The 14869-nt window shown below is 36.3% G+C and overlaps 1 protein-coding gene across 1 annotated transcript; it reads left to right on the top strand.

Moving 5' to 3' along the window:
* The first annotated feature begins 1482 nt into the window (after positions 1-1482).
* Positions 1483-10820, top strand: LOC139870221 (phospholipase A I). The gene is made up of 18 exons (XM_071858058.1): positions 1483-2408; positions 3141-3288; positions 3429-3507; positions 4238-4391; positions 4481-4690; positions 4771-5016; positions 5089-5251; positions 5334-5594; positions 5684-5805; positions 6379-6540; positions 6641-6839; positions 7119-7255; positions 7415-7553; positions 7647-7853; positions 8184-8658; positions 9486-9702; positions 9808-9897; positions 10115-10820. Exons 1-18 carry the CDS (start codon positions 1806-1808, stop codon positions 10592-10594), a joined length of 4092 nt encoding a protein of 1363 aa, XP_071714159.1. The 5' UTR covers positions 1483-1805; the 3' UTR covers positions 10595-10820.
* The last annotated feature ends 4049 nt before the right edge of the window (positions 10821-14869 follow it).

Genomic DNA, 14869 nt, shown 5'->3' on the forward strand with positions numbered 1-14869 from the left:
AGCATACAAATCATATATTCATGTTAGACTTGAGCCATAGACACTAATTAACACTTTTATAATTCAAAAACATCTAGAACACAAAATCTAGTGATTTTAGAAAGTTACCCAAATAAGGTGAAATTGGTATCAAGTTGTAGAGGATGAAGAGAGGATCCCAAATATGTAATTTGTTTTGTTGCTAGCTTCCTAATCCGAATTTAGATGATGAATCTTTGAGTTGAAGATTGAGAGAAAATGTGAAGTATGAAATAAAAAGGAAAAAGGAAATAAAAGAAAATGAACGGATGAGGATGGAGTTTGACTCCTTTGACCTAGTCACCATTTTGGCATTTTGACAAGTTTAGTCCCTCAAGTTTGTAGTCGGGTGCGGGAATTAACCGAACGAATTATTTTGAATTACACGAGAGTACGGGAGACGTTATAATCCAATAACGAAATTATTAAGAATGTTAGCTAACGGAGGATACGAATCTAGTCACGAAGGATATTATTTAAAATAAAAAGACGAGCGTTAAAATAATTTAACGGAAAAATGCGGAATGTTACATAATCAAGCACATCGTGAGGTTGATTTTCGAAGTTTGTATGCAACCACCATAACTGTTCTTCCCGATTTCTGTCGATTATTGATGTTTTGGTGTTAAGATCTTCACAAAAAGTTTAAAACGCTAGTAAATGAAGAGGTTATAATTGGTTTTGAGACTTGATTTTGAGTATGGCAGATTCGATGTTTTAGCTGTTCATGGAGCTTGATGAAGATGAGATGAATTAAATAGACGTTTGCAGGTTTCAGATTCAGCTGAAGAAGAAGACTAAAAGACGAATTTACCCTCACATGCAAATCACATGTCATGACTTAACGGACATTTTTAACGGAATTTAGACGGAGGGATTTAGTATGTTTAATTGGGATAATGAAAGGATGCTGTTAGCAAAAAAATAAAATAAAATAAGATAAAAAATTAGAGGGACGCTGTTAAATTTTTGGTGTATAATGGAGCGACCAACGGTATAAAAAGGTCTAAGTAAATTGAATGTACGAAAGTCAGTTTTCTTTAACTTTTTTTTTTTTTTTTTTTTTAATATATGATTTAAATAAATCATTAAATTTAAGGATCTTTTAACTTAGTATGTTTATTATTTATATATATATTATATATATATATATATATATATATATATATATATATATATATATATATATATTTTAAATATTTCGAGATTCATTCATATATAATCAAATAAACATTGATATCCAATATTCATCGAATCGGAAACCGGGATCTTTAGTTGCCATCGTATTTTATGATGAGAAAACAGTGCCAAGGTTTTTAGATTTATTTACCTTTTCATCCACACGGAAATTTAGAGGACCAATTAAGTCGGTAATCAATTTTACGCGACGGCGTCGTATTATCTATCTTCTTCCTTCAAACAACCATAAAAAAATCAAAACCTCATTGTCTTCCCCAAAAATGAATAAAATTTCAGATCCATGAGTGCATATTTACTATTAAAACATACACATACATGTAAACCCTCACGTACAAATTACGACGTATATGAATACATCGATCTATCCGCAACCGCCTTTTCATTTGTTTCTTTGATCTTTGATATTTATTATATAATTTCTCCCGAATTTTCCTACACAAGGAGCCATACATTGTAACTATACTTTGCTTAAACCCTAATTTACGCAATTCGTATGTATAGAAACTTAAAATTGCATCAATTATTCCAAAATTCGAACGATGATTGTTGTTTATAGATGAAGTGTCAAGAAGAAACCCTAGTTCATAATGTCGTGGGGATTGGGATGGAAAAGGCCATCTGATGTATTTCATTTATCGTTACATTACGGTTCCGATGTAGCATTAGACGATCAAACACGTTCATATTCACCGTCACAATCATCATCTGTATCATCATCATCATCGTCCACATTACAAGACACCAATAATAAAATTAATAATAATAATAATAATATCAATAATCAGGAACTAGGGTTTCGGATTGATCTGGATTGGAATGCAGGAGATGATGAAGATCAGGTTACTTTAAGGCTTCAGTCTCAGGTTATGGTAGCATTGCCATTGCCGCAAGATACGGTTGTAATTCGGTTGCTGCAGTATGATGATGATCTGGGTGTGGAGGGGGAAGGGAATATGGTGAATGTGGATATGAAGGTTGTGAAGCAGAGAGAGCCACTTAGGGGAGTGTCTATGTCCCGAGTTGCTGGGTCAGGTCAACAGAATGATGGGATGGGTGTGCTTATTAAGTTGTTGAAGTCCGATTTTGCTGCAGACTCAGTTTCGGGTCATGCTGAGGGGCCACGGGTTGAGTCTTGTGCTGATCATTGGATGAATGTCACTGTTGTCAGCCTCTGCAACTGTGGTTTATCTGTGAGTTCTTGCTTATATATTAAAAACCATATATTTTATTTAAATTTAGCTTGCTGCATGATTGAATAATTGTGAACTCAGGAAATAACTATTGTAATATTGAGTCATTTTTTTTTCCTGTGCTAAATATCAATATACATAGTAGCAAATATGTATCAGAACTGCTAGGACTGCTGAGTTTAGACCTCTGCTTTCAACTCTAAAAGGATGTTAGTTAAGAAGAAATTGTGTTGCTTAAAACCTTTTATATGTGTGAAAGACTTGTAAGTTGTATTCTAGGTGTATTATGTTTAAAGACAGTGACTTAAGACCTCCTCTTTCAACACTAAGAGGCTCTAAAGTCTGTTATTTAAGTGGCAATCATGCATTTCGTAGGGTCTGTAAATGAAAGAAAACTAGTTTGTATTTCATATGTGTTACGTGTAAACCATCACAAGATAGCCAAGTGGCTGGGGCTGAATTCCTTGCAAGAGGTCCGAGGTTCGAATCTGTCTAGGAGAAATATATTGTGGTGGCCAGGGAAGGGTTGGAAAGGGAGTAATCCTGTTGGTTCGCGTACATCAGAGTTTGGGGTCGGATTACTCGCCCTTCCGGGTAGCCTGAACAGGGAAAAACCTTACCCTTTCATACGTGTTACGTGTAATGTCAGAGGTTAAACTTAATCGTGTTGTTATTAGAAGCAAATTGTGTGCATCTATGCGACGATTTTCAGAATATTGAACCAATGAACAGATAGTTCCAGTAGAGGTGACTAGGCTGCCCCTTCTTGAGAAGCTATATCTTGATAACAATAAGCTGACGGTTTTGCCACCTGAGCTTGGTGTATTGAAAAACCTTAAAGTGCTTACAGCCGACTACAATGTCTTAGTCTCAGTACCAGGTATGTTTGAAAACAATGCTTTTTAACTCTGAAATGATCTTCTTCTTTGATAGCTTTCTGAGAAGGCAAAATATTTATTCGGCATAGGACACTTCTGCAGCTCGTGACTCATCCTTTTTTTGGTCTTTGAACATACACAGTTGAACTGAAACAGTGTGTTGGACTTGTGGAATTATCGCTTGAACATAATAAGCTAATCCGCCCTCTTCTTGATTTCAGGTCATTTACTTACAAGCTAATTTGCCATTTGTTGTGTGTTTGTGTTACATCTCGTAGTAAAGGCTATACCTAATTTCAGTTGAGATTTAGGGGTTTACTTTTTTCTCATTAAGTTCTATATGGATGTAGAGGGCAGTATGGATATAGATGACGATATGCAGTAATCAGTGATTAAATAATCGTGTGTACTTTATGTGCTGAATAAACGGCTGGAATGAAAAATTTACCATTTTACCCCCAAGCTAAATAATCATTTTTTTTTATACTTAATAAAAAACTTAATTCTATAAATCATCCAATTTTAAATGAGGCACTCTCTTTTTATTACATACATATAACATACACATAAATAATAAGAGCTATTAAAATGATAGAAAGATGCAATATTTTTAAGCTATAAAAGATGTAACCATAAATTCTTAAAAACAAAATTTGCCATATAATTCCCAAATGAAAATTAAAATTCCATTCAAAAAATAATAAACACTCAATGCTTAGAATCACTTTTGCATCTTCTAAAGTCGTGGGTAATATTGTAAAACAAATGACTAGATGGGGACTACTGCCAAATCCTAGATGACTGAAAAAGACATCCGCTCAACAATTCTCAATAATCAAGTTCTAATGAAACAATACCATATGGTTGACCGAATAAGACAATTGAGCATTAATCCCATTTAATTCGTCAGTAAAACCAGCCCCTTACTGTTTTTGTGAAACTTTTATGCAGGGCCATGGCTGAATTGCGTATTCTTAGGCTATTTGGTAATCCACTTGAATTTCTTCCTGACATTTTGCCTTTGCATGAACTGCGCCATCTTTCTCTTGCAAACATTCGTATTGTGTCAGATGATTATCTCAGATCAGTGAATGTTCAGATAGAGGTATTCGGACTTCGGTTATATTCTTTGCAAGGGTTCAGTAATTTAAAGAACTGTAAGGTGAAACTAACCTTCTTGCGGCCGTATTGCAGATGGAAAATAGCTCTTACTTTGTTGCATCACGGCACAAGCTGAGTGCATTCTTCTCACTTATATTTCGTTTCTCCTCATGTCACCATCCTTTGATAGCATCTGCCTTGGCAAAAATGATGCAGGATGAAGGAAATCGTGTAGTTATTGGTAAAGATGAAAATGCAGTTCGACAGCTCATCAGCATGATAAGCAGTGAAGACCAGCATGTGGTAAACTTGGCTTTCTATGATTTTTTTTGTTGTTGATTTCTCACCGAATTGTTGTTCCAAGTAGATACTTTCTGTGTCAGGTTGTGGAGGCTTGTTCTGCACTTACTTCTCTTGCCTCAGATGTATCTGTGGCACTTCAATTGATGAAGTGTGACATCATGCAACCTATCAAAAATGTGCTTACATCAGTTGGCCCTCAAGAACTAAAATCTGTTTTACAAGTTGTAGGAAAGTTAGGCTTTGTCTCTGATACAGTTGCCCAAAAAATGCTTAGTAAGGATGTGATGAAATCATTGAAATTATTATGCGCCCATAGAGATCTAGAGGTATGTATAACAATTATATTATTTTTAATAGTTATATTTCTGCATGGTTGTTTGAATCGCGGTCTTCTTTAGGTACAAAGACTAGCTTTAATAGCTGTTGGAAACTTAGCCTTTTGTCTGGAGAATCGCCGTATTCTTGTTGCTTCTGAAAGCCTAAGAGATCTTCTGTTAAGGCTTACGCTTTCATCTGAGCGACGTGTGAGCAAAGCTGCAGCTCGTGTTCTGGCAATTCTTGGTTGGTTAAATCGATAATATGACTTCTAATAATTCAAAAATATACAGTTTGTTATATATGGATTATTATTTTTTGGCTGTAGGTGAGAATGAGAATCTTAGACGTGCTATCAAAGGAAGACAGGTCCCGAAGCAAGGATTAAGGATACTTGCAATGGATGGAGGTGGGATGAAAGGTCTTGCTACTGTTCGGATTCTGAAAGAAATTGAAAAAGGTACTGGAAAACAGATACATGAGATGTTTGACCTTATATGTGGCACATCAACGGGTGGCATGCTAGCGGTTGCTCTTGGAATAAAGTTGATGTCTTTGGAGCAATGTGAAGACATATATAAAAATCTTGGTACGTCAAATGCCTTGGAGCAGTAAAAGTTATAACTCAGAAGTTTGCCTTTGGGGGTCACTGTTATATTTTGCTTTTATATGTCACAGGAAAGCTTGTTTTTGCTGAACCTGTTCCTAAGGATAATGAGGCAGCAACTTGGCGAGAGAAGTTGGATCAGCTTTACAAGAGCTCGTCACAAAGCTTCAGGGTTGTTGTACATGGATCTAAAGTATGTTATTATCCGCTTAATAATTCCTTTTAAACTTACCAGTGGCATATTTCTTACATCATCGGATGTCAATAACTTTTTCATGGAAAAAACCGAAATTCGTATCTCTCAAGGTTTTTTATATGTTTAATCACCGAAGAAGTGATTGTGTGTGTATTTGTATGTGAGGAAGAGAGAAAGGCCTGCGTTTATATGTGGTACATTCGTTGACAGGGTGGCTTACTAGAAATTAACAACAATGAAATGGGTAGATGGATAAACAGATAATGTTTTTCGCTGTCAGGCTACCTAGGAAGGGGAATATTTTTTACTCAGATGTACACTTCCTATAAGGGTATCCCGTGACCGTTTCGACCAATTTATTTGGCCATCCCTAGATATGCTTCCACGAGGTTCCTTTAGAGAGGAACTTAGGGCCCCAACCACTGTGCTTTCTTGTGATGGTGAAATCAACAATAATGAGATATCAATATTTTTGGTGAACAATTCCCCTGCTATGATTGGTTTCGTAGATGTATTATGAGGTTATATGTTTGTAAAAATTCTTAAATTATCAGTTTTAACTTTGTCCAGCACAGTGCCGATCAGTTTGAGAGGTTGTTGAAGGAAATGTGTGCCGATGAGGATGGGGACCTCTTAATTGATTCATCAGTGAAAAGGATTCCTAAAGTTTTTGTGGTATCAACTTTAGTCAATGTGGCACCCGCCCAGCCATTTATATTTCGTAATTATCAGGTGTCTGCTAATACCAAATTACGCTTGGTTATTGATTAAATTCAGGTGTCATTTGCTTTTGTCATGAAAGATGACCCATTATTTTTATTTAAAATTCTAGTATCCTGCTGGCACACCAGAAGTTCCTTTGATGATGTCCGAAAATTATTCAACAAATGGACCAGGAACAGGAGCAGCTACTACTGGTGCTCAAGTTGGGTACAAACGAAGTGCTTATATGGGAAGTTGTAGGCATGATCTGTGGCAAGCTATAAGGGCTTCATCTGCTGCTCCATATTATCTTGATGATTACTCAGATGGTATAAGCTCCCATGTCTTTCATTACAACTGATTTAGCTCGTACTTCCTTAATCAATTAGCTATATGTGGTAATTTGCAATTGAAAGCCTATCTATATCTTGTAGACGATGATTCACTAATGAATATGTGGCAAAGTAACTTCTAACTTCAGTTAATTCAGCATTTCTTTGTAGTTATTCACAACTAATGGGATGCATGTCAGCCTCTACTGCAAATTGGTTTGCCTGTTGAAATTAAAGTTTGACTTGTCACTTCCATATGCCATATCTCTTCTGCAGGTTTACTTCGTTGGCAAGATGGTGCTATTGTTGCAAATAATCCTACCATATTTGCAATCCGAGAAGCACAACTTCTATGGCCCGACGCAAAAATTGACACTTTGGTTTCAATTGGGTGTTGTTCTGTGCCAACAAAGGTATCTGTTCTTGAGTTTTATCTGTGTGTCTTAATGATGCCGTTATATGAAAACCTAGAATCAAGTTTGGCAATTGAAAAATAGAAAATTTAGGCTGCTTCAGACTTCGTTGATGTTTCTGCACATACACTTACTCTGGTTCTGCATTTAATTTTGCAGCCTCGTAAAGGTGGATGGCGTTATTTGGACACTGGCCAGGTGTTGATCGAGAGTGCCTGCTCCGTCGAACGGGTTGAGGAGGCATTGAGCACACTGTTACCTATGATTCCTGAAATACACTATTTTCGATTCAATCCAGGTTTAACATCGTATTTCACGTATCCACATTTTGTAGCAACACAAGCAATATGCATGGAGCCTTTTTAGAAATGTTGTGATTTCTTGTTTGCAGTCGATGAACGATGTGATATGGAATTAGATGAAACCGATCCCACTGTTTGGCATAAGTTAGAATCAGCGACAGATGAATATATCCAAAGCAATTCTCCGGCTTTTAAGAAGGTGTGTGAGAGATTGTTGCTGAACCAAAGTGATGAAAAGGGGCCAGATAATCTCAACAACTCCCAGCAGTCTTTAATACCAAAGGGTCCAAATACTGGTATACTTGCTAAATTCGTTGTAAATTATTACTAGAGATAGTTAAATGGTGGGATATTTTTTGGAACGCTTCTTTTAAAGAAATAGAATGATGTATGAGGCTGGCTTGATGCAGTAGAATTATTCTTGGGCTACTTTGGTGTTGTTTAACGTGTTTTCCCATGATTGTATTTGTTAGTTGGTTGATGCCTAGATGATAAAAGTTGACATTCAGAAGTAACTGGATCTAGATTGTCACACCCATTTATTTCTATTGCTTTATCTTATCTCATAATAAATAAATTCATGCTTTTAAACCTGATTTCGTCTTTTTTTTTTTTTTGCACGGCAGGTGAAAATGGTCCATCTTTAGGGTGGAGACGCAATGTGCTACTAGTGGAAGCTTCACACCTTCCAGATTCTGGAAGGATATATAACCATGCTCGATCACTTCAAACATTTTGTTCCGATCATGGGATCCGATTATCTCTTCTGAATGCTGCGTCTGTAACCGTTAATAAACCAGATCCGGGAACATCTTTTCCAACGCCATTCACATCACCATTATTCACTGGAAGCTTCCCATCGAGTCCTGCTCTCTACAGCCCCGATGTTGGGTTTCATAGGCCTGGCAGAATTGAATCCGTGCCACATTTAAGCCTCGATGGATTTCATTCCGGAAGAACAGCTTCTCCTCCAGAATCACCAACAAGGCCGAGACAGCTTACGGCACCTGTTCGATTATTGCATGAAAAGCTACAGAATTCACCACAGGTTGGAGTTGTTCACTTGTCTCTTCAAAATGACACAACTGGATCGATATTAAGGTCATTCTCTTCTTTGTTCCTTACCTTTTTTACTTTGTGGAAGTTTATTTATTATTATCATCAAGTAGAGGTGACAACATTGGGATTGGCCGAGTTAGATCAGAGGGCAAAGTGGGTTCAGGCTGAATTGAGTTGACCTTCCAACTCGTTTTGTCCGTTTTCTATGATTAGTGATGTGTTAATTATGATTTCGAAATCAGTCAGTATTATTAAGTAATGTAAAACCTTCTCAGTTGAACAAATATAGTATACGATCGTGGCTAAACAAAGATAAGATAGTAGCAAAACCTTAACAAAGCCTGCGGCTCCTTTGTTTTATTTCACGTAATCAACAAAACTGAATATAAAACAAGCTAGGGGAAGTTTAAATACTAGAAACAAATAAGTTTAATAAGGAAACAAAATCGTTAATTAGAATTGTAAAAGTGCAGGAATCTTCTAGCTTCCTCTCCAAGTCTCGATTCCCGTCCACTCCATTGGGCTTAATAAGAATCTGGCCCAGCTCAGTTTTTGATGCATGCCCAACATAAACATGACCCAACTCTACATCTGACCCATTTGACTTGTTCCACTAGCCATATTGATTGTTTGCCCCTTAGAAAATTAAATATAACCAAAATCGACATGTTCATAAGTAATCGTGTTGAATGAACGACCACCTCTAGTATTAATCGAATATATTATGAATACCCATGCAAGAATTTTTGCTATTGTTAATGGAATTTCAGAGTTGTGACTGGGTGTTCTAATGTCATGTGTTCCAAAAAGACTATCCTATCCTATCCTTGATCTAATAATAAGTTGATGATGCCTTTTGAATGTGATAGCTGGCAAAATGATGTATTTGTGGTGGCGGAACCAGGGGAACTCGCTGACAAGTTTCTGCAGAATGTGAAATACAGTTTACTATCAATGTTAAAAGGCCGACGCAGAAAATACATGTCCGCAATCTCCAACATCTCTAGTGTTTCTGATTTAGTTTCCTGCCGGCCTTATTTCCAGATCGGTGGTGTTGTACATCGTTACATAGGGCGCCAGACCCAAGTAACTACTCCTCCCTCCTCCTATGCATCTTTTCTATTTATCTAATTGTCTTATATGCTGTATTAATAATGTCAGAATACTTGACTAATTTATATTTATATATAGGTTATGGAAGATGACCAAGAAATCGGGGCTTACATGTTCCGCAGGACAGTTCCTTCTATGCACTTAACTCCTGAAGATGTTCGTTGGATGGTATGGTTTTTGGATCTTATACTTAATTCCTGTTTCTTTTTGGGTTTGTAAATAAATATTATTATTATTATTACTAATAATAATAATTATAAATAAATAAATAACAATATACACATGTTTAGGTGTTCATTTTGGCTTAGTTCATGCGACTCTTAATACCATACGTGATGTGATTTTGGGTTAATACATGTACCTTTGATTGTGAGAAAATTTACAGGTTGGTGCTTGGAGGGACAGGATCATAATATGTACATGTTTATATGGTCCATCACCTGCTCTAATAAAGGCATTCATAGACTCGGGTGCTAAAGCTGTGATATGTCCATCATCAGAACCCCAAGAAATGCAATTGACCACATTTCATGGTTCAACTGAGTTGAATGATTTTGAAAACGGCAAGTTTGAAATTGGGGTGGATGAAGGAGATGATGATGATGAATATATAGAACAACCACCTGTCAGCCCAGCAGCAAGCGACTGGGAAGACAGTGAGACTGATAAGGCTACAACTACAGGTACAACGGATAAAGGTATGTTAGTGTGGGATGATGATGAAGAGGAACTCTCAAGATTCACTTGTCAGCTGTACGATTCCATTTTTACGTGCGGCGCTCGAGTTAATGTTGCTTTACAACAAGCCCTTGCATCACACCCAACCATGAGGTATTCATGTCATTTCCCTCGTGTACCTTCTTAACCATGTAATGTATAATACATATACATACATCGATTGTATGCAAATATACTCTTCTTTTTTTTTTTTTGGGGGGGCTTGAACCTGGGGATGTTGGTGCCAGGCTTGAGAAATATAGAGATTATAGATTATAGATGATGTAGAAGAATTAAACTATATGGAGACGACGTAGATTTTAATTTTGAGGGTTATTATATATACTGCAAATGGGAGTTGTAATTTTGTACTTGTGTGGATTATTATTATTATTTATATATTTATATATTAAACAACAACAACAAAACCCTATCCCTGGTCACTTGTTCATGACACATCAAGCATCCGATTCATTATGAAAACTGTTATGAAAATCCTATTAATTCGCAAATAATCCTTTACAGGAAGCATGTCGATTAGATTTTCCGAAATCTATTTAATTTATCGGTCAATAGGTCTCAAATTTAGTTGGTCAATTCAACTCAACAATTGTGACAAAATGGATACTTAGAAACACAAATGGCCACCATGGAATCTTTTTTTTTTTTTTTTTTTTTTAAAGCAAGTGAGTTTCATTAAAAAATCTCGAGAGTACAAAGTTCATATATCAATACATACAACAAAGAGAACACGAAGTGGAAAACTCGAAAGTAATGTAAGATACACGAATTAAAAAACACGAAGCAAGTGACTCGAAACTAAGTTGCGGAGAGAGCAACAAAGCAAACTAGCCACACTCCTTCGGGTTAGAAATCCATTTATGCCACTCTAGATTAAATTTTTTTCCTCGTCTCGAAATCCAATCGTAAGAATGACTTGAATCTCGTTAAAAATATTTGGAATAGTTCCGCACTTATTTTTGAACACCTTTTGATTTCTATACTTCCAAATCCAATAGCATACGATCTAACAAACCGCTTGCCAAATATCTTTTATGAAACCGGAAGAAAAACTCGAATTGCACCCGGAGAGAAGCGATGTCGAAATCAATGATGGAGAATTAATCCCCCACCACGAAAATATCCGCTTCCAAAGTTCATTTGCAAAATTACACGAAAACAATATATGTTCAATTGTTTCAACCCCTCCATCACAAATCGGGCATCTAGTAGAATGAAGATCAGCACCACGCTTATCGAGCTCCACCCTAACCGGAATACTACCAAGTCTTACCCGCCAAATAAAAAGTTCAACCTTTTTAGGAACAAAATAAATTTTTATTGTTGCCACGTTAGGACGCAACACCTTGATGTATTTTTTTTTATTGTCAATCAATTCACTTAATTTTTTCACGGTGAAACGACCCTTTGAATCCAAAATCCAATCCCACCTATCTTTAGAACCAAAAGCAAAAGCAGCAGTAACAATTAAACTGTTAAGATCCGATAATTCACCTCTAGTGCGGCCCGTTGGATCCCTAGCCCAGGCCCAAGAGTCGTTGATCAACCCATCACAACAGAAAATTTGGTCAGAAACAGAAGACTTCGGAGCAGTTTCAAGCCTGTACAGCCGACTGAATTTCTGTTTCAACAGTACCGCAAGCCAAATTTCATCCCAAAAAAGTGTGTCTTTTCCGTCACCAATAATCTTTTTGAACGAGTTAGAAAAAGGAATATGTAACATCCCAATTAATTAAGGTATTATTTTATGTAATTTTATTATTAAATATATGTATGGCATGATTTTGTATAAATAAAGTGATTGTAGTTAATGTTAGTTAAGTTGGAAGGGACTAGAAGTGCAAAGTTAGAATTAAGGACTTCCCTTAATAGAGTTTTGGTGGGGAGGGTATAAAGTGCAATTTTAGCAAAGATGATTTAATAAAAGAAGTAAAAAAATGCAGAATTTCAATTGAGTTTGCAAAAAAATACAGTGAGCTTGTGTGTGTATGTGTGTGTGTTGATACTAGCAAGAAGGAGAAGAAGAATTCATCAATTGATGAAATTGTGTTCATGCAATTATAAATTAGTGAAATCTAAGGCACTCTAATCATCCTAGCAAGTCTTGATTCTTCAAATTTCTCTTCTTTGTGCACAATTAGGGTTCTTGAACTCTTAAAGGCAAGGTATGAACTTTTGTATCTATGTATCACTAATATTGGGTGTTTGTGATGAACCTTAAGCTTAAAAGTTGTTGTATGTTGAAAATGTGCACACTTGAATGATTGAAAACGAATTTGTTAGTGATTTTGGAAGTAAGTTCATGTATGAACTTGCATTGTGAATGTATGGTATGAATATGGTGAATTTGATGATGTTCTAGCCTAGAATCAAGTTATGCACACTAGGTGTTTGATGAAATGTCTCAATGAAATGTTTATGTGCTTTAGTTGAAAGTTGTGAAGAAGAAAGTTTATACATGAATTGTTGTTATTGTTGTAAGTAATGAAATTTGGATAATTGATGATTTAGGGTTGCTAGTAATAGAAACGAGTTTATGCACACTTGATGTTTAATGAGATATTTTGAAAGAATTGCGTGTTATGAATATAAGAGATGAACTAGAGAATTGTGTGATTAAAGGGATGATGTTGGCATGATAATGTTGTTATATCGGAAAAGGTAAGATTGAAATGCTATGTATGTAAATGTTCATGTGTATATTGGAGTAATTAGGGGGTTAAGTCAATGTGTAAGTATAGGAATGTATTGAAAGCTTGTGAAGTTGTAATTTTGTTGAGTTATGATATTGATGAGATTAGCTCATGTATAGGTGCTAATCCAAGCAAGGGAGTTTCAAGTGACCAAGGGACTTCATTAAATCAAGGTGAGTTTATAGGGGGTAAAATGGGCGGGTCAAGAGTGGCTTAGTGTTCTCGGATTGCATCCGTGCAAGAGAGTAACGACTAAGTGCACTAGTTGAGTAGCTTAGATAGAATTATTAGGTTTACCTAATAATTGTATCTATGGTTGATGTTTAGCTTAGGTAAGATTATTACATTGCTAGTAATCTTGTCTATGGATGGTTTAGCTTAGACACTTTGGGTGTCTATGTGTATATGTATTATTGAAATGCGATTAAAGTAGCTTAGGCATAAGAGTATGCCTATGGTTAGCTTAGACATGATTACTAGGGTCGGCCTAGTAAGTTATGTCTATGGTAAGTAAGAGTCGGATCCGAAAGTAAGTAAGCAACCGTTAGGTTGAAAGACAAGTAATGTGATTGTTATGCCCAATGTATTATGCTATATTATTCGCCTATAACTCACTAAGTGTAAAAGCTTACCCCCGTGTTGTTTCATGTTTTAGGAATGAAGGGACATCGAGAAGGTAAAGAACCCATTTGAGCGTAGCGGAGCATTGGCATTAGAGTAAGTGGTAATGCAAGTCTCTTTTTGAATCAAGCTCTATTGGTACCGCTTATCAACGTCGAGTCTTTTGTGTTTGTCATTTATGTTGTCTTTAAGCTTTCGGGACCAAATGATGAATTTGAAATGTCTAAACACGTTTACATGATTTAAAAGATCTTCGTGATGTTTAACGGTGTAAGAAACTGATTTAACTAAGTTTGGTTATGTATTGTGTTGTTATAATGGGTTTTGGATGTTGAATTGTTAGAGTTTATGGTTTTGTTTTTAAGTTGCAGGACAGTTTCAGCCCCCGTGTAACGTCGCGCCGCGACAAATGGTGCCGCGCCGCGGCATTGGTCTTGTTTTGGTAACAGAATGACTGTTAAGAAGTGTCAGAAATTTCTTTATATGTCGCGCCGCGGCAAATGCCTGTGTCTGGGCAGGCACTTAATTTAAAAAAAAAAAAAATTTCTTTCCTTTTTATGGTGTTAAAAGTTGGTATCAGAGCTATGGTTTAAGGGACTTGGATAACCCACGATATGGATTATCTAGGCTTAAACCATTGTTGTTAAAGGGTAAGCGGTTTAGAACTTGCATGAATGTTAAGGTCGAATGATTGTGCCATGCTCCATAGGATAGAGTCGTTGACGAGACTTGTAGTGTAATGCTAAGATCATGGTTGATTTAAGTAAGGAGTTTAATACTCATTAGCCAAGGGTCATAATGGATTAAATGCGTAACAAGATGGTGTAATGGCAACAGGCCATTGTCATTACTTCATTTTAGTACGCATGAACGTCTACTATGGTCATGGTGAATTGAGTTAGGAATTCTTTCGGTTTGCTTGGTTATGATCAATAATGATGCAGGTATTTGAACTAATGAGTTGGGTGTTTTGTTTCAGAATGGCTATCGTATCCCCAAACAGAGGTAATGATGAGGACGATGAGTACGTCCACACCCCATCAATGGAGTCTATTGAAGGCTCACAAAATGAATCCGATGAGGTTACT

Source organism: Rutidosis leptorrhynchoides, chromosome 1, assembly GCF_046630445.1.
Source record: "Rutidosis leptorrhynchoides isolate AG116_Rl617_1_P2 chromosome 1, CSIRO_AGI_Rlap_v1, whole genome shotgun sequence".
Classification (NCBI taxonomy): Eukaryota; Viridiplantae; Streptophyta; class Magnoliopsida; order Asterales; family Asteraceae; genus Rutidosis; species Rutidosis leptorrhynchoides.

Coding starts and splice junctions, on each gene's coding strand:
- LOC139870221 (XM_071858058.1), top strand. CDS start 1,806: ATGTCGTGGGGATTGGGATGGAAAAGGCCATCTGATGTATTTCATTTA. Junction 3,289..3,428: donor TGTCTTAGTCTCAGTACCAG/GTATGTTTGAAA, acceptor GAACATACACAG/TTGAACTGAAACAGTGTGTT. Junction 3,508..4,237: donor CGCCCTCTTCTTGATTTCAG/GTCATTTACTTA, acceptor ACTTTTATGCAG/GGCCATGGCTGAATTGCGTA.